Here is an 18,866-nt window from a genome sequence, read left to right as displayed (position 1 = left end):
TTAGAACGTCCGGCGGTGGCATATCATCATGGCCCGCTGGGCTCAATCTCCTATTTCCGGTCCATATGAACAAGTATAAGAGGGCATCGTGATGCGCCGACTTTTGAGATAAAGGCTCAGGATACTCACCACAGATATATATCTCGAAGAACACTCCTAAATCTTGAAGTTCTCCTAAATTTAGCATTTCGAAATTGACAAGATGTCCAAGAATACACCGTTGCCATCTCATATGCGCGCCTTGGTCACGGATGGTCCTGGCCAGCCCCTCGAGTTGAGGACGGTGCCTACTCCTGAAGCCATTTCCGGAACAGTGGTCATCAAAGTTATTGCCTCCCTCGCAGATCCTAACCTACCTCGTATTCTGAAAGGCGAGGCTGGCTTTACCTTCCCGAGCCCCTTCACCCCAGGCGGGCGGTCAATCGGCCGCATAGCTGCTGTGGGCATCGACACAACTGCCTTCGTCGAGGGCCAACTTGTCATGGCGGAGCCTTTCATCCGAGCTCGTGATGACTATAAGCTGCGGGTTTTATGGTGAGATATATACTTATTTTCCGATTATCAAGGTTATTGTGACACTAAACGCGATTGTTAGGGGCGCAAATGATGGCTTCACACCACGCGAGAAGACATTCATGAAAGACAACTGGTCGGCAGCGGCCTACGCCGACTACGTAAGAGCGCCCTTGGAGAATTGCTGGGCTTTGAACGAGGAGCGGTTTTGCGGAAAAGATGAAGACGGCGGCCTCGGACTTGACATCTATGACTTACTACAACTCCCAAATCAGCTCGTTCCATACGGCGGTTTGAGAGGCATTGGTGTCCAGCCCGGAGAAAGAGTCATCATCGCCCCGGCCACAGGCATGTTCACTGGCGCTGCGGTTGCAGTTGCAGACGCCATGGGCGCAAACGTCATTGCAGTCGGAAGGAATATTCAGGTCTTGAAAGAGTTGCAAGCAACGTTTCCCCGGATAAAGATAGTTCAGCTCAAAGGCAATATCGAGAAGGACACTGCGGCAATGAAAGCATTCGGACCAGTGGATGCATATATCGATATTTCACCCCCAACTGCCGTCAACTCGACGCATCTGCGGAGCGCTTTCATGGCACTGGAGCCATACGGCCGGGTGAGCCTCATGGGCATCCCCGCCAATGACAGCATTCCCGTTCCATACGCGATTGCGACCTTCTCTAGTCTCACAATCAGGGGCCAATTCATGTACGAGCCGAGCGATGTCCCGGCCTTTATCAAGCTTGCCGAATCGGGTTTGCTGAAACTAGGGAAAGAAGGGGGAGTGCAGATCGTCGGCAAATTCGGACTTGACGAAGTCGAGAAAGCCTTCGCTACAGCATCTGCGAATCCAGAAGCAGGAAGGCTGTGCATGGTGGTTCCGTAATACAGACTTCGTTTCCGATGAAGTGGGAGATACGGATTTGACGCTGTCTTTAGCTACATAGCATTTAGTTACGTTTTGGCTAGGCTCATAAATCATCCTGTTCTTCATAAGTGTGTAGTATACGAATTGCTCAATCTAATAGCCCTCTAGTCGCCTTTGTACGTAGATCATCGACGCTTGCTTGATGAACTCCTGCTATCAAGGAACCGATACTGAGCAACCGATGGTCAACCGGCTAGAAGCTAATCAGTCAATCACACTTGTTGAAAAATCATTGATACGGCACACTTCAATGCTGAGGAGCTTACGCAATTGATCCATCGCACCATGGCTCCAAGACAGCCACACTGCCAAACAAGTAAACAATAAGCGAACTGTAAGGAACCGAGGATGAGCAAAGGCCACGTGAATGTGCTAATTGCGCCATCTTCCATGCCAATCCTGGCAGGTCAGGCGGGGGATATCTTGACGGTGGTGGACGCCACTGAGCTCGGGGACAAGAGCGCTAGAACTGAAGAGGGAGTTGAGCAATTTCGTCGACCGCACTAAGGAATAATGACAACCAACTGAACCCACCTGGATAGGCGCAGATCAGCAGGGAACAACAACTAATTGCTTCTAGAAATCTTCCAGAAACACATCTCCCGCGTTCCTTGCAGCCTGTTCCTGGCATGTTACACAGATCAACTCGGGAAAAGGAATTTTTTACGCCACTTGCATTTGCATCGAGGGCATCCAATCTGGAGGTGACTCAATGTGCATATATGATCGAGATATCATAAGGGGAACTGTGCTCACCATCAACGAGCTTGGCTTTCAAGCGAGCATCGATCCAGTTAGCATTATCTCCCGGTACGCAGCCACAAGAATTCCCTGAACTGGGTTGTCCTATGTCTGTTTGTGAAACATGCAGTGCCAAGCGGCTACTCATCAATTCTCTAACTAGCTACTGCTAGTGACTGATACAGACAACACCGCATTGCTTTTTCTCTCCTTTTCTCGCCCCGTTACATGATCGGGTGTGTTCCTTGTGTGCCTTGTGCCCCGATTTTCCCAGCCACGATACTGCATGCCGTGGAGTGCCCACACCACCGTCAACACTTATCTAACAATGACAGCTGTCACACTATGATGCTCATGCATAACCAAGGCTCAGAAAATAGTCAAGATCTGCTGGACTAGCTGACTCCTGCATCTCTGGCGCATTAACCGTCCTCATCTGGGGTAGACACTGCCTTCTCCTGCCTCCCCAGAATGTGGACAGAACTCTCTGGGACTTTTATTGTCTAAGACTCTGAAACAATTCAAGCTAGCGGCCCTGATAAGGTGTGTCGACTGCCCAGATATCTTCCACACTCTCCACTAACCTGGCTGACAATCTGTAGAATATGGCTAGCCTGGAAGCACAGTCCCTTCTTGCCCAAGGTATGCACTTAATTTAAAGAAAAGATACCCATGGCCGAGGTCCTCTCATTCACATGCAGTAAACTTTTTCCCACGCCGTATCCATAATCATGAAGATTCTGTCGGTTGTTGTTCTCGTATTGTTGGGTCTCTTGGTCCAGTTAACCGCGGCTCAGGGCTCCGCTGCTGCATCGTCAGGTACTCTTCCAAGTTGTGCTGTCAGTGTGAATGCTCGAGATACACTCCTGATATACCAACGCTGACCGCCTCTAGACCGCTTGTCTCGCAACCGCTATACCCACGTCATCATGCTCATTTGCCAATCAAACATGCATCTGCTCAAACAAGTCTCTACAAGAAGAGATCGAGACGTGCGTCCTTAGATCTTGTACAATCAAAGAGACTCTGCGTATGTCAATGTTAGTGTCAGCGTGAATGTTCTCTCTCATTGACCGACTTAGACGCAAAGAATGTTACAGCTACGACCTGTCACCTCCCAGTCCGGGATCGCGGCGACCTGTATAATCGTATCAACATAACCTTCGGGGTAATTAGTGGCATCTTCTTCCTCGCACGGTTATATTTCAAAGTCTTCATCGCCAAAACAGAATTTTGGCTTGATGATTGGTTCATCATCGTGGCCTTCTTCACAGCGATCCCGAGTACAGTAATGAATACACAGGGCCTGGTTGCCCATGGCCTCGGACGAGACATTTGGACGCTTGAGTACAGCATGATAACGGACTTTGTGAAGTTCTTCTATATTATGGAGATAATGTACTTCACGCACGTCCCCATGCTCAAGATCTCTATTCTTTTCTTTTACTTGAGGATCTTTATCGGTACTACCGTGCATCGTGTACTGTACAGCACCCTTGTTGTTACTTGCGTGTTTGGCATTGTCTTCCTCTTTGTCGTTATCTTTCAGTGCAATCCAATCAGCTATTATTGGACACTCTGGGATGGTGAACATCATGGAACTTGTCTCAATATCAATGCAGCCGGTTGGTCAAATGCCGCCATCTCGATTGTACTCGATTTGTGGATGCTGGCGATCCCACTATCACAACTTTCGAGACTGAACCTGCACTGGAAGAAGAAGATAGGCATTGCGCTAATGTTCATAGTCGGTACATTGTAAGAAGGACCCATTAGACCCATAGGATTTGGACTATCAAGCGACTAACGTTGATGTGCAGGGTGACTATCGTGAGCATTCTTCGCCTTCAATCCCTAGTTCACTTCTCCAACTCCTCCAACCCTACCTGGGACCAATGGGATGTGGCAAACTGGTCGACCATCGAAATCAACCTGGGTATCATATGTGCATGCATGCCAGCAGCACGAAAAATCCTGCTCAAGTTGTTTCCACAAATCCTTGGCACAGGGACCACACGGAAAGGGGCGCATACCCCTTATGCCGGGGTGGAGCTAGCAGGGAATAGCACCCTTCGAAGAGCCGGCAAAAGCTGGAACCCTAGCCGTGCCGTTGAGAGCGGGACTGCAAAGCCTATCGACTCGAATAGGTCTCGAAGCATTGTTTGTGAGAGGTCGTACAGGGTGGAATATGAAGAATTTGATGAGCCGCAGCTAGGAAAGTGGAGGACCCGAGACTCATCGCAGGACAACCTCAAAAGCTGCGATGGTCACGAGCCCTGCAGATGTAATATTGACTTGTAGCTAATCATGTGGTTTTATTCTACCTTATTCGTTTAATTGTTTTAATCAAGAATGCCCAGCAATTGCCTTGGGTTGGTACAGCTCCTCGAGATACTTTTCTTCCTCAGGTGTGAGCTCTTTCCCCTTCGCTGCTATGGCCTCATCAATTCTTTGGACGCTGCTGAACCCAATGATTGGACTCGCTACTCGCTTGTTGATCCAAGCCAGTGCAACATGAGCCATCGGCCAGTCATGTTTCTCTGCGAGCTCCACGACACGCTTTATGATGGTAATATCCGGCTCGACTGTGCCGTGACTTCCTGGCGATCCCTCCTTCTCTTGCTTGCTTCGCGCCGTGCTTCCAAAGTCAGTTGGAGGTCGTGCCAAATGACCTCGGCAAAGCGGTGCCCACGGAATCAAGCCCACGCCCGTATCATTGCAAAAGCGATTCATCTCACGCTCCTCCTCGCGGTAAAGAAGGTTATAGTGGTTTTGCATGCTCACAAACTTGGTCCACCCATTGCGCTCGGCGCAGAACTGTAGTTGTGCAAATTGGGTAGCCCACATACTGCTCGCACCGATATATCTCACTTTGCCAGACTGCACCAAATCGTGTAGAGCTTTCATGGTCTCCTCAATCGGTGTAACCTTGTCGAAGCGATGGATTTGCAACAGGTCGATGTACGGCGTGTCAAGTCTCTTGAGGGACGCCTCGACCTGGTTAAAGATCGCAGCTCGTGACAACCCAAACATGTTTTGGTAGTCTTTTGACACCTCGATAGCATCCTTGTACGTGATATGACGAGTTTCAGGCTCTTCACCGACGGCCCAGTGGCATTTCGTCATGATGACAACCTTCTCACGCGGGATGTCATACTTCTTGATTGCTTTCCCGACGATTTCCTCAGATTTGCCATTGGAATACACATTGGCAGTGTCCCACGTGTTCAAACCTTTGTCGTACGCAGCCTTAAGGAGGGGAAGGGCCTAAGCCAGTAACTTCTATCAGCGATGAAAAGTCAGGGGAGATTTTGAATGACTTACCTCTTCCTCTCCAATTGCCCAAGATAGCGTCCTAGGGTCGCCAAAGCTCATCTAAAGCGTTGGGAGTCAGCATCATTCTCAAACGAAAATAGGGATAATGATAGCTTTAATGAATGCCGAGAAGTTGAATATATTCTAGTCTGATGTAAATGGAAATTGGAAAACTTACGCATCCGAAAATGGGTACGGAGACACGCAAACCACTCTTTCCAAGTTGCTTATAGCTGACCTTGGTCGCTTCGAAAGAAGCTTTCAGCTTCGGGGGATATTCTTGTGCAGACATCGTGTCCTCAAATATAATGGATTGCAATGTAATTTAGAAGAGAGACCTTTGGCGTATTTCTAACCAAAGAGTCGTAAGAATGGCTACCAAACTGCTTATAGGAACTTCGCAATTTGAATAAAAACGGAAGTAATTAATAAAAGGCAAGCGAATGCCTCTCTCTTTCGCACAGCAAAAAAAACCCTTAAGACGGTTCTTGCGATGTCATCACCGTTATCGCCGGTGCGGGGTCGTTTTTGGTTTGTGTCGCCGAAGACAGGGATCATGGACGGACCAGTAACAAAATTGGACGGTTAATATCGACCGCCCGGCGGCGGATCTGCTTCTTCTATTGACGATTTGCTTCGGGGAGTGATGGCGCGATTCCCACTAGGCTATTGCGCACTCGTGGCTGTTATTAGTTAGTGAAGGTGTCAAGGATGGTGGCTGGGCTTCACCTATGCGACGCCTCACTCTCATCTAGGCATGGAGATCACAAGGGGTTAATCGTTACATCCGCTATTACTTAAGCATCACAGGGAAGATATCTCATCGGTGACGGCAAGTAATACACGGATATCCTGGAGCCAATGTTATGGCTCACTTTATGGATTCTATCCTATGATAATCATCTACTTATACAAATCTTCTCGTCGTAGCTCGTCACTTCATACCACTACCGTCCCTTAGGACAGAGAGGGTAATTGCAGCCTCTTCTTCCTTGAGCAGCTGCTCTGTCGGGCTTAACGAGTCCTTCTCTCTTGCGGGGAAAGGAGGCGGCTGATGGAGATAACTGGCCAATGCATCCTGGTAGAAAAAGGGATTGTCTTTCCACCTATTCAGGGCAGCTGCTGTGATTCCCGGAGGACGACATGGCGTCTTTGGCAATGGCTCTATCGTCCACCGACCGATTATGTTAAGACTGATGGTGGACAACGGACCCCTGGTCACTGACGACGGCTCCAGTGGGGTTGGACGCGGAAACGGAGAGCTCACAGCTCTTAACGGCGAGTTGTGGTATTTGCTGATATTCCTGAGGGGCGGTAAAGCCAAACCAGCCAACGCCTTCGAGCTGGGGAGTGAAATTCGGGATGCCTTTACGAGCGGCTTGACCGAGTAGCTGGTAGTGTTCTCCTTGTCTTCCTGCATATCAGTTGGATGACTGACTCTCTTGCGCTTAGGCTTTGGCTGACTCTCAATAGCTGGCTTCTGCTGCAGTGGTGCGGAAGCTGGGTCTTCACCAAACATGGTCTTCCGCTTTCGTGTTCGAGGGTTGGATTTCACTGCGGCGGCAACAGCTGCACTGGGCAGCGGGCTGCTGTGAAGAACGTCGATCGTCTCTTTGAGAATTGGCTGCTTGTTCTCCAATATTGTAGTCGGCAACACTTCAGTGGCTGGCTTAGTCTCTATTACAGCAGGGGCTGATTTCCTGACCCTCTTGGGTTTTGGCGCGGGTGCGGCGACGATTCGTTGTAGATCAGCCTGGCTCATCGATGCCCGACCACCAATCCTCTCCAGATTACGCAAGATTTTGCAAACTAAGTAGGCACCGTTCACCTTGTCGTCGCGTATTGCCATGGGCCTCTTGGGCTCGGGTTTCTCCGGCTTTTCCGGCTTCTCAGCTTTCTCAAGCCTCTCCAAATCCTCGGTCTTCATAGGCTTCTCGGGCTTCGGCTCAGCGGTAACCTCTTGTTTCTTCTTGCCGGTTGGCTTCCCTTCGACTTTCAGTTTAGAACCTGGTGGGAGCCATAAGATGGGCTTCCTTTCCTTCAGATCGTCCACCCAGGCATCGCAATCCCATTGCACCCAGTAGTCGATAATATCGGACCACGTACTCTCGGCGGGCTTGGTGAAGTTGACGAAGACCACTTTCCCACCCTTGTTGTGAACCGCCTTGGCGAATTCTCTGACCATGACTTTGAGGCCATGGACCTTCAGGCTCGTTCCCAGGATTAAGAGCATGTCGGGGGCAAGAGACAGGTCGTGCTGAACAATAGGTGAGATCAGGTCAGCACTTGGATGCTCCTCGCCGTAGAGTACGATGTCAGGTCGAAGCTTTCCGATGCCTAGGGCGCGTTTGCCTCGTTCCTGGCGGGCTGCTGTTGCTCCCTCACAGTGAGGACAGGTTGGCTGTCGGCCAGAGAGGGTTTCGTGCTCACGTCCGTCGTCATCCCAGTTGGTGATTTGTCCGCACTGGAAGCACCGTAGAGCATGGAGGGATCCATGTAGGAAAACACATTCGACGCCTCTGTTTTGTGCTGCGCTTCCTCGTCTGTTGCCTTCCTGAACGTCTGCTGTATCGAGTACTGCCGCCGTATCACTGGACGGGGTAACTCCGCTTGACCTCGCCGACCGCGTACTGAATCGGCCACGCGAGCCAGGCCCGAGGGTAAGACCCGTAGAGAGGCCCACCTTCTCCTCCATCTGATCGATGTTCTGTGTGTAGCAGCGGACGAGCTTTCCAGTGTCCCGGAGGTGACTGATGAAGTAATGACAGCCCGTGGGAGAAGATACTCGGGCTTTCTGACGGAGGGTGGTGGTGAAGGCGTAGAAGACTGAGGTCTTGAGGGGGTCTGACCAGATTGAGACATCGAAAAGATCGCGCCCCTTTAGGTTTGGAAGCGTGGTACGGCTCGAGTTTGATAATTGTGAGCTGAAAATGGACTGTGACGAAGGTGGGGTCTCTTCGGTCTCGGAGCTGGATGAGCTCTCTCTGCTGGTGGGACTGCTGGAAACAACGATGGAGGAGTCGTCATAGGGATCAAAGAGAACCGGTGGAGGTGATGATAGAGGCGAGGAGCTGAGAGGGAACTGGCTCTGACGAAGACGAGGGGGGATAGGTGTACAGTTTATTGAGGTCGAGGATGAATTTTTCTCTAAGGGGAAGTCGTATGGGGCCTCATTGTTCAGGCCTTGGCTGGGTGGCTGTCCGAGTGAAGCCTGTGGCCTGTAGCTGGGAGCACATATTATGGTCTGGGCCGTGGACATGCCCGACTCGTCTTGGTCCACCATGATATTGTCCGAAGTGCTGAAGGCTGTTTGAGCACCTTCTTTCTCCTTCTCACTGGAACTAGGGCTTTCTTCCACGCCCCTGCCAGTAGACGCTGGTCTTGAAGCTTCTGAGCGGACGACGATGCATTCCATCTCTGCTACTCTTCCAGTGGACCCCCGAGAGGATAAATTTGGAAATATCCTGTGATCCGATGCAGATACCCTACGGCGCTTGGTGGGTCTTTCTGGGACATCGTCTTCCGAGGAATCAGACAGGCTAGGATTGCCGAAGGGTTTTACATCAGTCATGGTCGAGACGGCATCGAACTGGGCCTGAATCATGGAATACAAGCCATGTTCTGATCGGAAATCCTGCGACCAAGATTAGCAAGTCTCGCAATCACTGAATGTTTGACTATCGATAGCAGACTCACAGGAATTCCAGAGTTGGTACTAATGCCTGCTCCCGTCACAACAACCACCTTTTTCGACTTCCATAAAGAGTCCGCGATTCCCTGCAAAGGTTCGGCACAGCCGGGTGTGACGTGAGTGAACGGCATGGTGACGGCTAGTATAGAACCGTACCAAAGCTCGCGTGCTGTATGCTTGCTCGAGAGATCGGGATCACAGGCCGGTACTAGGTCGCACGCGATTGACGCGTCTGATACAAAGTCTCCTACTGTCCAAGGGCAAGCAGATGTGATCCCTTTTCTCCCCCTCTTCAGAGTACTCTAAAGTCGCAAGTGGTGTGAGGAGACGAGTCAGATGCGCTTTGTGGATATCATCTCGTGGATTATGGAAGGGCGACGCGCTGGTTCTCTTTAATTCAACACTGGGTTTTCTCAAACGGCCAAGCTCGACTTCGGGTTTCTCAGAGGAGATCGTGCTCGATGTATTTGTACGGCCAAACCAACACGGGGTCACTCTTGGGCTAGAGAATACGCTCGATGAACAGCATCAATCGTCGTCCATCAAGACTCGCAGTGGCGTAGTCGCGTATCCGGTACTCTGCAATTCGCCAGACGTCGAATCCCAAATCGACCCAAGAAATGGATGACAGAGAGCAATAGAAGGCTGTAGGGTATTCGGTGAGACAAGTCGAAGGAGGTGGCGCTGGGTTGGTAGCCCGGTATCGTCAGATCGCGATCTCGTCTGGCTGCGCTGGTGCTGTAAGGTAGTTGCTTATAGCGGCTCCGGAACCGTATTCGATGGAGATAATTCGCCTTTCAAGAGGATCTTAGAGTGCTCCGTAAGCTGTCCAGCTTCGAAACGCGTTGGGTCTTGCGGTTGAGAGGGTTGGGCCCAGCTCAATGCCTCACAGCCTGGTCTGATTGAGCGCGTCTCGTCTGGCAGTAGATGGCCCACTTAGAGAGCTCTGTCAGTGACATCAACAAAGTGAGTTGAGGATCACTCAAACCTTGCAATCCCTCTTGTACAATTTGCATAAAAAGACCATTAAAGCTGAGGAAGAAGAAGAACAACAACAACAAGTGCCACAAGAAAGCAGGCGACAGGCTGCGGCCAGATAAAGACGCTGGTATGGAGTTGGTGGTGCTCACCTTGGAGTCGGAATCCACGAAGTAGGTAGGAAGGTACGGGAGGTTAGATACATCCACCAGGTCGCGACAGGCCTGGCGCCCACCTGGGCAGCGAGGGTTGGTGCACGGACCACTGACAACAGCGGCCCTTAGCGTGTTTTCCCCCAGGAACGCGGTAGACAGGACCCTGTAGCTCTACCTAAGTACCTCGGCGGTATGAATGACAGCCCACCCTAGCCATGTGCCCAACAGGTTAAACCACCTCTGCCATTGTTCCCCTCCAACAAAGCAACAAAGCCCTCGACATTGGATTGATTGATCATGGCGATATCTTTGGCTTCGGATTTATCCAAGAGACCAGCTAGCAAGTCACCTGCTCTCTCTCTATCTATCTATCCGTCTATCTACCTACCTACTTAAGATGGTAGATAAGGTAACTAGCATGTGCTTCTCTTATGTGTGCCATGAGATGAACGGCCAGGCACTGTCAGTCACTGGTATGCTGGCAATGATTTGATTGATTACTGCCCTGGCTCACCAGGTTAGTCACAATGGAATCAACGAATTTACTGTGCTCTCTAATCGCCTCTGCCCATTCCAATTCACGGGAAGATACAATGATGGATCAATCCGGTTGTACATGCAACAAACAAGACAAGATAAAATGGAATAAATGCCCCCGCTCCCTCCTATTCTCCGCCAGTGCCTCATCACCAGATCAGTGGTGGACGTGACAGCTCCTCTGGCTGTGTCCACGCCGGTGTCTGCTGTTGCTGCTGTAGCTGCTGTAGGTCGTCGTCTTCCTGGATCGATGCGATGCTCTCGATGATGTCGTGGATCTTCTGCCGGACCTCTCCCGTGTACGTGCCCGTTTGCACGCCGTTCTTGAATGCAAATGTCATGGGCGCGAACTTGATCTGGAGCTTCTTCACCATCTTCAGCCCGCTCGGTGTCGTCGAGTCGAACGTTAGAAAGCGTGCGTCGAGCACCTTTCGCGAGTACCTGGGCGTACACGGCAGTTTCAGCGACAGCACTTTGATTTGCCTGGACGACGTTGCCGTCCTGGGCCTGGTCATAGTCTTGGTGCATACTCATCAAAGATCTTCAACCCTCGGGCGCTCGGCGGCGAGTCTGGCAGGTACGCCATGACGAAGACAGTGTCATACTCGCTCACAATGCCCTGAAGCTCATCCCAGCTGCTTGATCGTCAGCGTCACACAAAAAGGTAACCGCAACAGACAGGTGAAGGTGTACCTGAGGACATCAGCCATTTTTGCGCAGACTGGTCTGATGTTGATTGTTGCGCGGTACGATATGGGGCAACTTCGTGATTGATGCTCAACTCTCGAGATCAAGATGATGCCGAGAATGTCGTTGTCAAATAGCAAAATGACGGGCTGACTGTCCAGATCTTCGACATGGTGACTGGAGGCACGTTTCTCCTCCAAAGGCTGCCTTGTCAGTCAGCCCAAAGTTCATTTTGGGAAAAGAACACAGCCACCACAACCACCATTCACAGTCGTGTGACTAGCAATTATCGTAAGGATTTGTGATTCAGCCTCACCTAGACAGCCTTATCTAGCCCAAATCCGAGATCGCTCCGCTACGATGTCGGGAGCAGGCTCGGGAGCTCCTCAATCAATCACTCGCTACGTACGGCAGCCAAGTCCGCGTCCAGGCGCCGGGGGGTTAAGCTGCCTTCCGCCGCCACCAAGACCCTCCGGTTTTCCCGTCGCTGCTTCCGCTCTGACCGACCGGTAGGTACGGGCAGGTAATTGCATTGCATTTGCAAAGATCCAATTTGCCTGACGCTCGCTTTTCTTCACTTCCACTCAGTTTGCATGTCAACCTCATCGCTGCATGGGTCGTCTTCTTATTGTGTCGCTTCTAATCCAAGTGGGGTGCCTTACACTCTGACTTTGAACTGTGAATTTACAATTGACTTAAATTCCGACCACTTCTTCTTCGGAGAGGCAAACATGTCATCTAGATGATTCGTTTACCACTGAAATAACCTCTGCCTACTTTACATTTCTACTTTCAAAATCACGGGCAAGCGCGGCCTACAGGCAGCGTCAGGTTGACGAGGGCGCCACTCGGAGGTTAAGGAGAGGAAAGCCTGTGCCCTTGAGACACTCGTGTTTGATCTCCTTGTTCCCCACGATCGTTCAATTGACACCGAGTGAACGTCCCCATTGGCTAAGATGGCGAAGATCAGACCAAAGACCCATACACTCAATTCTGAAACCCTGCGCTCGCATCCCGAATGGCACGAGCAGTGGCTTCGGCAGACGGCAAGGCCTACCTGACCCGGCCAAAAAAAAACCCCTGACCATAAACCTTGTTCAGATCTAGAAGACTCGCATAATCGGTTGAGACGACAGCCTCAGACGTCGCACAATCTGATCTCGCCCGCTCCGTCGGGTTCCCACTTTGTCATGGAAAGTTCCGCTACACACTGCCTTTTATAATGTGGTCACTGTCGCTTAGTTACTCGTTCGGTGACGCTTCGCTTTACTTTGTAGTAACTTCCGCTCCTCTCTCCAAATTTCACACCTGCAGGATTGAGTCCGCGACCATCTGGAATGGCTTCTTTAATAAGGAATTATTTCTCGCTTCTTCCCATTCTTTTAGAACTGTCTGTTGTGTTGGCGCAATCCTGCGATATACAGTTCGACGGTCGAGTTTCAGCCGGTTCCGCAGTTGCCGACTTCGATGCCACGAACAACCTCTTCAGTACTGACAACGTCTTCGGTCAAGGTTGGGACTTTATTGCTCCTTCTATGATCAGACTAACCCTTCACTCAGGTCTCAAGTTCAGTCAACTTCTAGAGCTGCCAGCCGTCACTCCATCATTAGTGCGTTAGACATATTGTTCAATCTCAAGATCCCTGGTCGCTCACTAGCCAAAGTTCGACGTAAATACAATTCCAGTCGAAGTGACAATCAGGTTTGTTTGCACCTCGTGAGCTTGGCCTCTAGTTCAAGCAATAAGCTAAGCATAATGTATCACCCAGCGACCAGTCGATATTCGCTCCAAGCGCCGACAATGTCCAAACTGGTTTCCGACGGGCGGAATTACTTCCCGCCAGCAACTCCGGCACTGATCCTTCCACCACCGGCGTCAAGACTCTCCACTTCAGCGTCATGAAGGATGCCGACCGGCCGTTGAACCTCTCACACGAATATCAGCTTGTATTCCTAGAGAGCAACGACTTCAGCACGAACCAACTCGTCTTGAAGACCGGCACCATCCTAGGCCAAGCCACGGCTGATCCTGACACGTTGCAGCTGATTGGCAATGTCAATGATGGTGCTAACGTGCTATTCAGCACGCCTTTTGTCGACGGGGCTTTCCATAACTTCGGAGTTACTCTCGATTTCAATAACCTGTCAGTGAAATGCGCCTCTGGAACGACACCGCTTTGTCTTGCTAACGTTGGGCAGAACTACACAAGTCTTCTTCTCGGCGGGAACAGATGCTCTTGAGGCCGTCACCCAGCCGATTGCCAATGATGTCAGCGGCCAGGGGCAATTCCATTTTGGAGTGCTCAAGAAGGGATTGAATGGTGGGGACGATATCGTCAAGAACGGTGAGCAAGAGGCTGGAATAAACGAAGGCATTATTTTTGGGGGTATATTTGAAGAGGACAGCTCAACGGGATGCATCAGCCTTTCTCCTTGAGAACCTTGTCGATACCATAATTCGTCGTCAAGCCCCCTTGCTTAGCATATCAGTATATTAAGCGTGAACTCATGCATGTAATAAACGTTGATTATTTATCAGATGGTGCGATATCACTTCAAGCAAGTATTGTTGCCTAGGTTAATCATTATGCACGTTAGACGGCTAGCTATTCAAACGCTTCCAAGAACTCATGGAAGCTCCCGACAGTTCCTAAGCCCGTAACGCAGTCGAAACCTTCCGTTGCTGGCCATCCGCTAACCGACCCATCCTCGCCGAAGTAACAACCAGATCCTTGCCCGTTTGTGACATCGACCAGTGCCGCACGCATCTTGTCCGAATATAGTATGGGATTCAGCCAGCCGACCGGTCCCTTCCCAGCTTTCAATCTCGCATCGTTCACAAGTGCCACCATGGCTGCAAACACAGGGGTACTTGCACTCGTCCCCGCAACCGTCGATGCCCTTCCTCCCCACTGTATCGCGAAGCCCTGGCCCACAGCGCTGATATCTGGAATCGCCCTACCAGATGAGTTGAAGTATCCCTTCTTGTCCCCGCCACCCTCAAGAGCAGCAACATACTTGGTAGCTAGCTCAATTTGCCAACTGGGCATAGCAAAGTAATTGCTAAAGCCACCAGCACTAAGGGTGGCGGCTTTGACTGGTGGACCAACATTGTCGGTGGCTCCCACGGCAGTTACATACGGACAGGAAGGCGGGAATGTGGGAGTCAGTTGCTTCTGATGCCGTTCGTTCTTGGAGAAACACTGGGTCTGGCCCGTACCACGGGCACCCCCATCACCTGATGCCACAAGTACAGAGACGCCGCGAGCTGCGAGTTGTAGGAAAAGATCGCACACACGGGTCGCATAAGGCTGGGGTACCGAGTCCTCGTCATCTGCATAAGATATTGACAAAACATGTGGTATCTTATCATCTGATAGTGCGAGAATGCCGTTGAGGAACTCTAGATATGGTTCATTATCAGATCGTTCGAGCGGGTAAGGGTTCCCATTGGCATCGAGTTTTGAGCCACGACCCCCTGTGCCATAATAGATAATTGATGTCGGATATCCAAGAGCCATGGCGTACTGAATGTCGAGTGACGCTTCAATCCCAGCTGATGAAAGAGGATCTTGCGGATTTGTTCCATTGTTGAGGAGCTCAACCGTATAATTGTAAGGTGTCTGCGCAATCTCCGGAGCGTACCTGCTGAGAAAGGTTGAGACATCTGCGTGGTTCACAAACTGTTCCAAGAAGCCGGCAACGCCGAGTCTCACTGATGATGACCCTGATGATGCGGATGTGGTTATGTTGTATAATGACTTGAGACAAGCAGGGTTAACTCCAGTTGCGCATGGCAAGTCTGCTGCGGACGAGGCTAGATTTGCCGCTCGGACGGGCTCTTGTGGCTGTATTCTGGATGTCACGAATGGCATAAAGTGATTAAGAGGGAATATGAAGTCGATATGGCTTGCGACAGACGACGGGACAGAGTACTCTTGTGTCCGAAGTAATGGCTCACGATACTCAAACGTGTAGTAACCAAGATCGGCATGAAGCATAGAGTCAACCTGATCCACCGTAGCATTAAATCGAATCCAGGCATCTTGTAGCAACGCATCAGTGATATCATTTGACTCCAGCCAGCTGAAAACTGTCATAACTGATATTTGATCCGGCTGTCGGTAAACTTGAATGTCATCCTTTGACAAATGCTTGCCGAAGTCTGCATTCCCCGGTTGGCTCATCTGCAAGAGCTTGTTTCTTAGGGTCTCCAGCCCAGGTTGCTTAAGGGCAATTGATAAAGTGAGCTGATCACTGCCATTTGGCTTTTTGTACAACTCCCAGCCATCTGGAATGGTCGACCTTGATTCTATTATAGCAAATTTCTGGGGGAATAATGATGCCACTGGTCTGAGGAGTAGTCCAGAGAGGAAAATGAACTTAATCATCCTTCAGTATTCTGTCATCTCGTCACTTTCCAGGGACGAGTAGTTAATGACAGAATGTAGATATGAGAAGACCAAGAAGGCCATCTCGAAACTTTGAAATATGAGACGTGTCAAAATACTACACCCTAGGTTGAACCAAGATTTGCGGTCTCGGCACTCTCGAAAGTCCTTGTCGGCCAGCAGTGATAATTTTATTAGAATATTAATATGAGCTCGCTAGAAATTGCATCGGAGTAAATATTCGTAGTCTAGTAATATAATATTCTTATTTAGGTGGCCCGTTTCAGCCAATCCACCCCGCTAAATTTGTCATAGGAGCACAGTGTGCTTGCATTGACAATATCCGGGAGAAATGATGGCGGGCGAATGAGCGTAATCGGTATTGTAATTAACGACCTTTACTAATTTAAAATCGACCCGATAGAGATATCGGAAGTTTGGGATTCTCGGCAGACTCTTTCTACATAAATTCTTGGAGGTGAGCAACTTATCAGCATCCTATTCAACTGTATGATGTTTTGAAGATGATATCAGGACGGCCTCAATACAATAGCATCATCTCACGAAGAGAGCAATTCAAGGTAGGCCGACGATTCGAGATATCGAGTACAAGTAGCTATCACGTTCATGTTTCAACGCTTCTTTACAACTACGATGGTAGTGTCTATATGAGATTCCGACCTACCTCTACAGATGATCGCTTCAGCCCATCACGGTCAGCACCATTAGTTACAAACGGAGAAGCTTTCGAAACACCTGACCCATACTATAATCTCATGACAGCTAACCAAGATAATCGCAGTGATGGTTGTTGAAAGTCTCGATATACATACAGCTTGTAAGCCTAGACGGAGGGAAACATGAATTTGCTCATATCAAGATGACTAGTCCACTGGGAGCTCCCTGCGTGCTATCTTGACCGATTCTCATTGATGAAGATGCAAATCTTGGTCAGAACTCCTCGGCATATCTATCATCCGCCGTTTTTGAGATGCCAGATTCGATCAGGCCATGGAAAACCCTCCAAGGACCCTCCACTTAGGCCTAGAGAGATTGGGAGTCCTAGCCAATTGGGGGACACCATCGGCTGGACGTCCGAGGCGAGTGGATTGCCGTCCAACGTGAACACGAGCTTTTTTCCTTGACTTCTTGCGTGATTGATCTTTGCCATGTTGGTGATAAGTGCCCCACGGCTTTCTGCATAGTGCTCACAACGGAAGCCCCGCGGCGCCCACCACGCCGGCGCCGGCAGGCGATCTTTACCTGATCCAGTGCGGGGCCCGAGAATATGCCAGGGCAGCAGGGGTCTTATCATGCGGGGGAGCTTTTTGGGGTAGCACCTGCGTGACCTCATACCGAGCTCCGGCAGCTATCACAAGGGCCTTCGGTCAACCATGTGAAAGTCGCTGTGAAATGCTGTCTCCGTCCGGTCTTCGGTCGCCTGGCAGGGCGTCCGCCGCCGTGTCCTTCGAGATGCTGCCTCAGCTTCCCAGAAACAATCCACCCAGTGTCACACCTCCTACACGCCGTTCTGAGAGGCAGCTTCAGCTTGTCTTATGTCTGGAAATCATCGCCAGCTAGAGGAAGAAAGTGCGCGCGTGCTCACTTCGATTGGTAATATCAAAAATAGCTCGAGATGAGACTGCTTTCTTATCTTGGCGCCGTGCTCGCCTTGGGCACGCTCGCTTCTGCGGAGGACTGCCTTGGAGTTGCTCTCACGGCGATTCCCAATTGTGCACAATCGTGCTTTCTCAACGGCGCACCGTCTGTAGGATGTGGAGGGACAGATTTCAACTGCCAATGTGCGCAGGAAGCAGCTCTCTACGCTGCTGTTGAGGGCTGCGTATCGTCATCGTGCCCGGAAGCTTCCTATCAGGCTGTTATTGATGGCGCCTCTACCGGTAAGTTGACTAGATGGGTTGCCGATGGTTCCCAATCCCATCTATCATTCACCTGGATTGGTTTCTGAGGCTGACAATGTCAAGTCTGTGCATGCGCAACACCTGTAGGCGGCGGAGGCGGAGTTGTCGCTGGGGGAAGTGGCAGCGTGACTGTTTCTGGTATCGTCGGTTCCGTACCCGCATCTGGTACTGCGTCAGTGCCAGCATCTGCACCTGCGAGCGTCAGTGCTACTGCCACATCCGGTGGGACAGCATCGACGACGACTTCTTCAGGGGGCGCTGGTGGTGGCATCGGCGGAGGTGGCGTGGGTTGGACGCCTTCGACCGTCTCCAACGTTGCAACTGCATCTTCGATTTCTGCTGCGAATCACCAATTAGCTTATGACCTGCGATTTGTGAGCTATGTCACTGCTGCTGTTATTGCCGTCATTGCGGCAATATAGGGAGTTTCTGATGAGGGATCAAGTCGCAACCGAAAGGGTCGCCATGGTCTCCTCATAAAGACCCAACTTTCCCTCACAATCATACTTAAGGGACTTGGATCTCGGGCTCCCCGTCGAACCTAAACGTGAAGAGGAAAAGGGGATGAGTTTTACGATTCACTCGCCACTGGTTCTTCCTTGAGCCGCGCCAAACCCACAACCCGATCAGCCGGTACAAAAGCTGCTATTGAATGTAAATGCCGATGTGGATACAATTCTCTAGAGAAGCGGGATGATCCGACAGGACTCTGCCCGTTGAGGCATATTGTCGACTCGCTTCGGTGTATATATTTATTGCTAATTATAGATTTGCTCTTGTAGTCGTTGAGCTAATTATCGCACACTTACAAGTTTAGACAAGCAATAAGGCAGTTCATGTTAATTTCTCCTCTGCGAAAAACCATTGACGCGCTACATTCCGGAGCTTGTAAATTGCGAGGAAGTTCGTTGTGTCGCGATCTCGCGATCTCGACAAGGGGCTTTGCTCACAATGAATCATCCTACATTCATATGTTTTGTGTAGAAGAGCTAACCTACTAATTGATGGGT

The 18,866-nt window shown here is 50.4% G+C and overlaps 5 protein-coding genes across 5 annotated transcripts; 2 read left to right on the top strand and 3 right to left on the bottom strand.

The window, feature by feature from the left end:
- Positions 1-202: 202 nt before the first annotated feature.
- UCRPA7_717 (putative isopropanol dehydrogenase protein) lies at positions 203-1,397 on the top strand (the record flags this gene model as incomplete). The annotated part of the gene is made up of 2 exons (XM_007913311.1): positions 203-534; positions 596-1,397. The coding sequence occupies 2 exons, from the start codon at positions 203-205 to the stop codon at positions 1,395-1,397; spliced, it is 1,134 nt and encodes a 377-aa protein (XP_007911502.1).
- Positions 1,398-4,526: 3,129 nt separating this feature from the next.
- UCRPA7_716 (putative aldo keto reductase protein) lies at positions 4,527-5,787 on the bottom strand (the record flags this gene model as incomplete). The annotated part of the gene is made up of 3 exons (XM_007913310.1): positions 4,527-5,447; positions 5,505-5,555; positions 5,674-5,787. The coding sequence occupies 3 exons, from the start codon at positions 5,785-5,787 to the stop codon at positions 4,527-4,529; spliced, it is 1,086 nt and encodes a 361-aa protein (XP_007911501.1).
- Positions 5,788-6,429: 642 nt separating this feature from the next.
- UCRPA7_715 (putative hst3 protein) lies at positions 6,430-8,190 on the bottom strand (the record flags this gene model as incomplete). The annotated part of the gene is made up of 3 exons (XM_007913309.1): positions 6,430-6,546; positions 6,763-7,865; positions 7,926-8,190. The coding sequence occupies 3 exons, from the start codon at positions 8,188-8,190 to the stop codon at positions 6,430-6,432; spliced, it is 1,485 nt and encodes a 494-aa protein (XP_007911500.1).
- Positions 8,191-11,005: 2,815 nt separating this feature from the next.
- On the bottom strand, positions 11,006-11,566 carry UCRPA7_714 (hypothetical protein; the record flags this gene model as incomplete). The annotated part of the gene is made up of 3 exons (XM_007913308.1): positions 11,006-11,297; positions 11,387-11,491; positions 11,550-11,566. The coding sequence occupies 3 exons, from the start codon at positions 11,564-11,566 to the stop codon at positions 11,006-11,008; spliced, it is 414 nt and encodes a 137-aa protein (XP_007911499.1).
- A 1,314-nt stretch (positions 11,567-12,880) lies between these two features.
- On the top strand, positions 12,881-13,980 carry UCRPA7_713 (hypothetical protein; the record flags this gene model as incomplete). The annotated part of the gene is made up of 5 exons (XM_007913307.1): positions 12,881-13,055; positions 13,104-13,153; positions 13,202-13,245; positions 13,313-13,687; positions 13,743-13,980. The coding sequence occupies 5 exons, from the start codon at positions 12,881-12,883 to the stop codon at positions 13,978-13,980; spliced, it is 882 nt and encodes a 293-aa protein (XP_007911498.1).
- Positions 13,981-18,866: the final 4,886 nt, after the last annotated feature.

Source organism: Phaeoacremonium minimum (assembly GCF_000392275.1).
Source record: "Phaeoacremonium minimum UCRPA7 unplaced genomic scaffold PA7_03_scaffold_39, whole genome shotgun sequence".
In the NCBI taxonomy this organism is placed as follows: domain Eukaryota; kingdom Fungi; phylum Ascomycota; class Sordariomycetes; order Togniniales; family Togniniaceae; genus Phaeoacremonium; species Phaeoacremonium minimum.
This window is presented reverse-complemented; position numbering and strand designations above follow the sequence as displayed.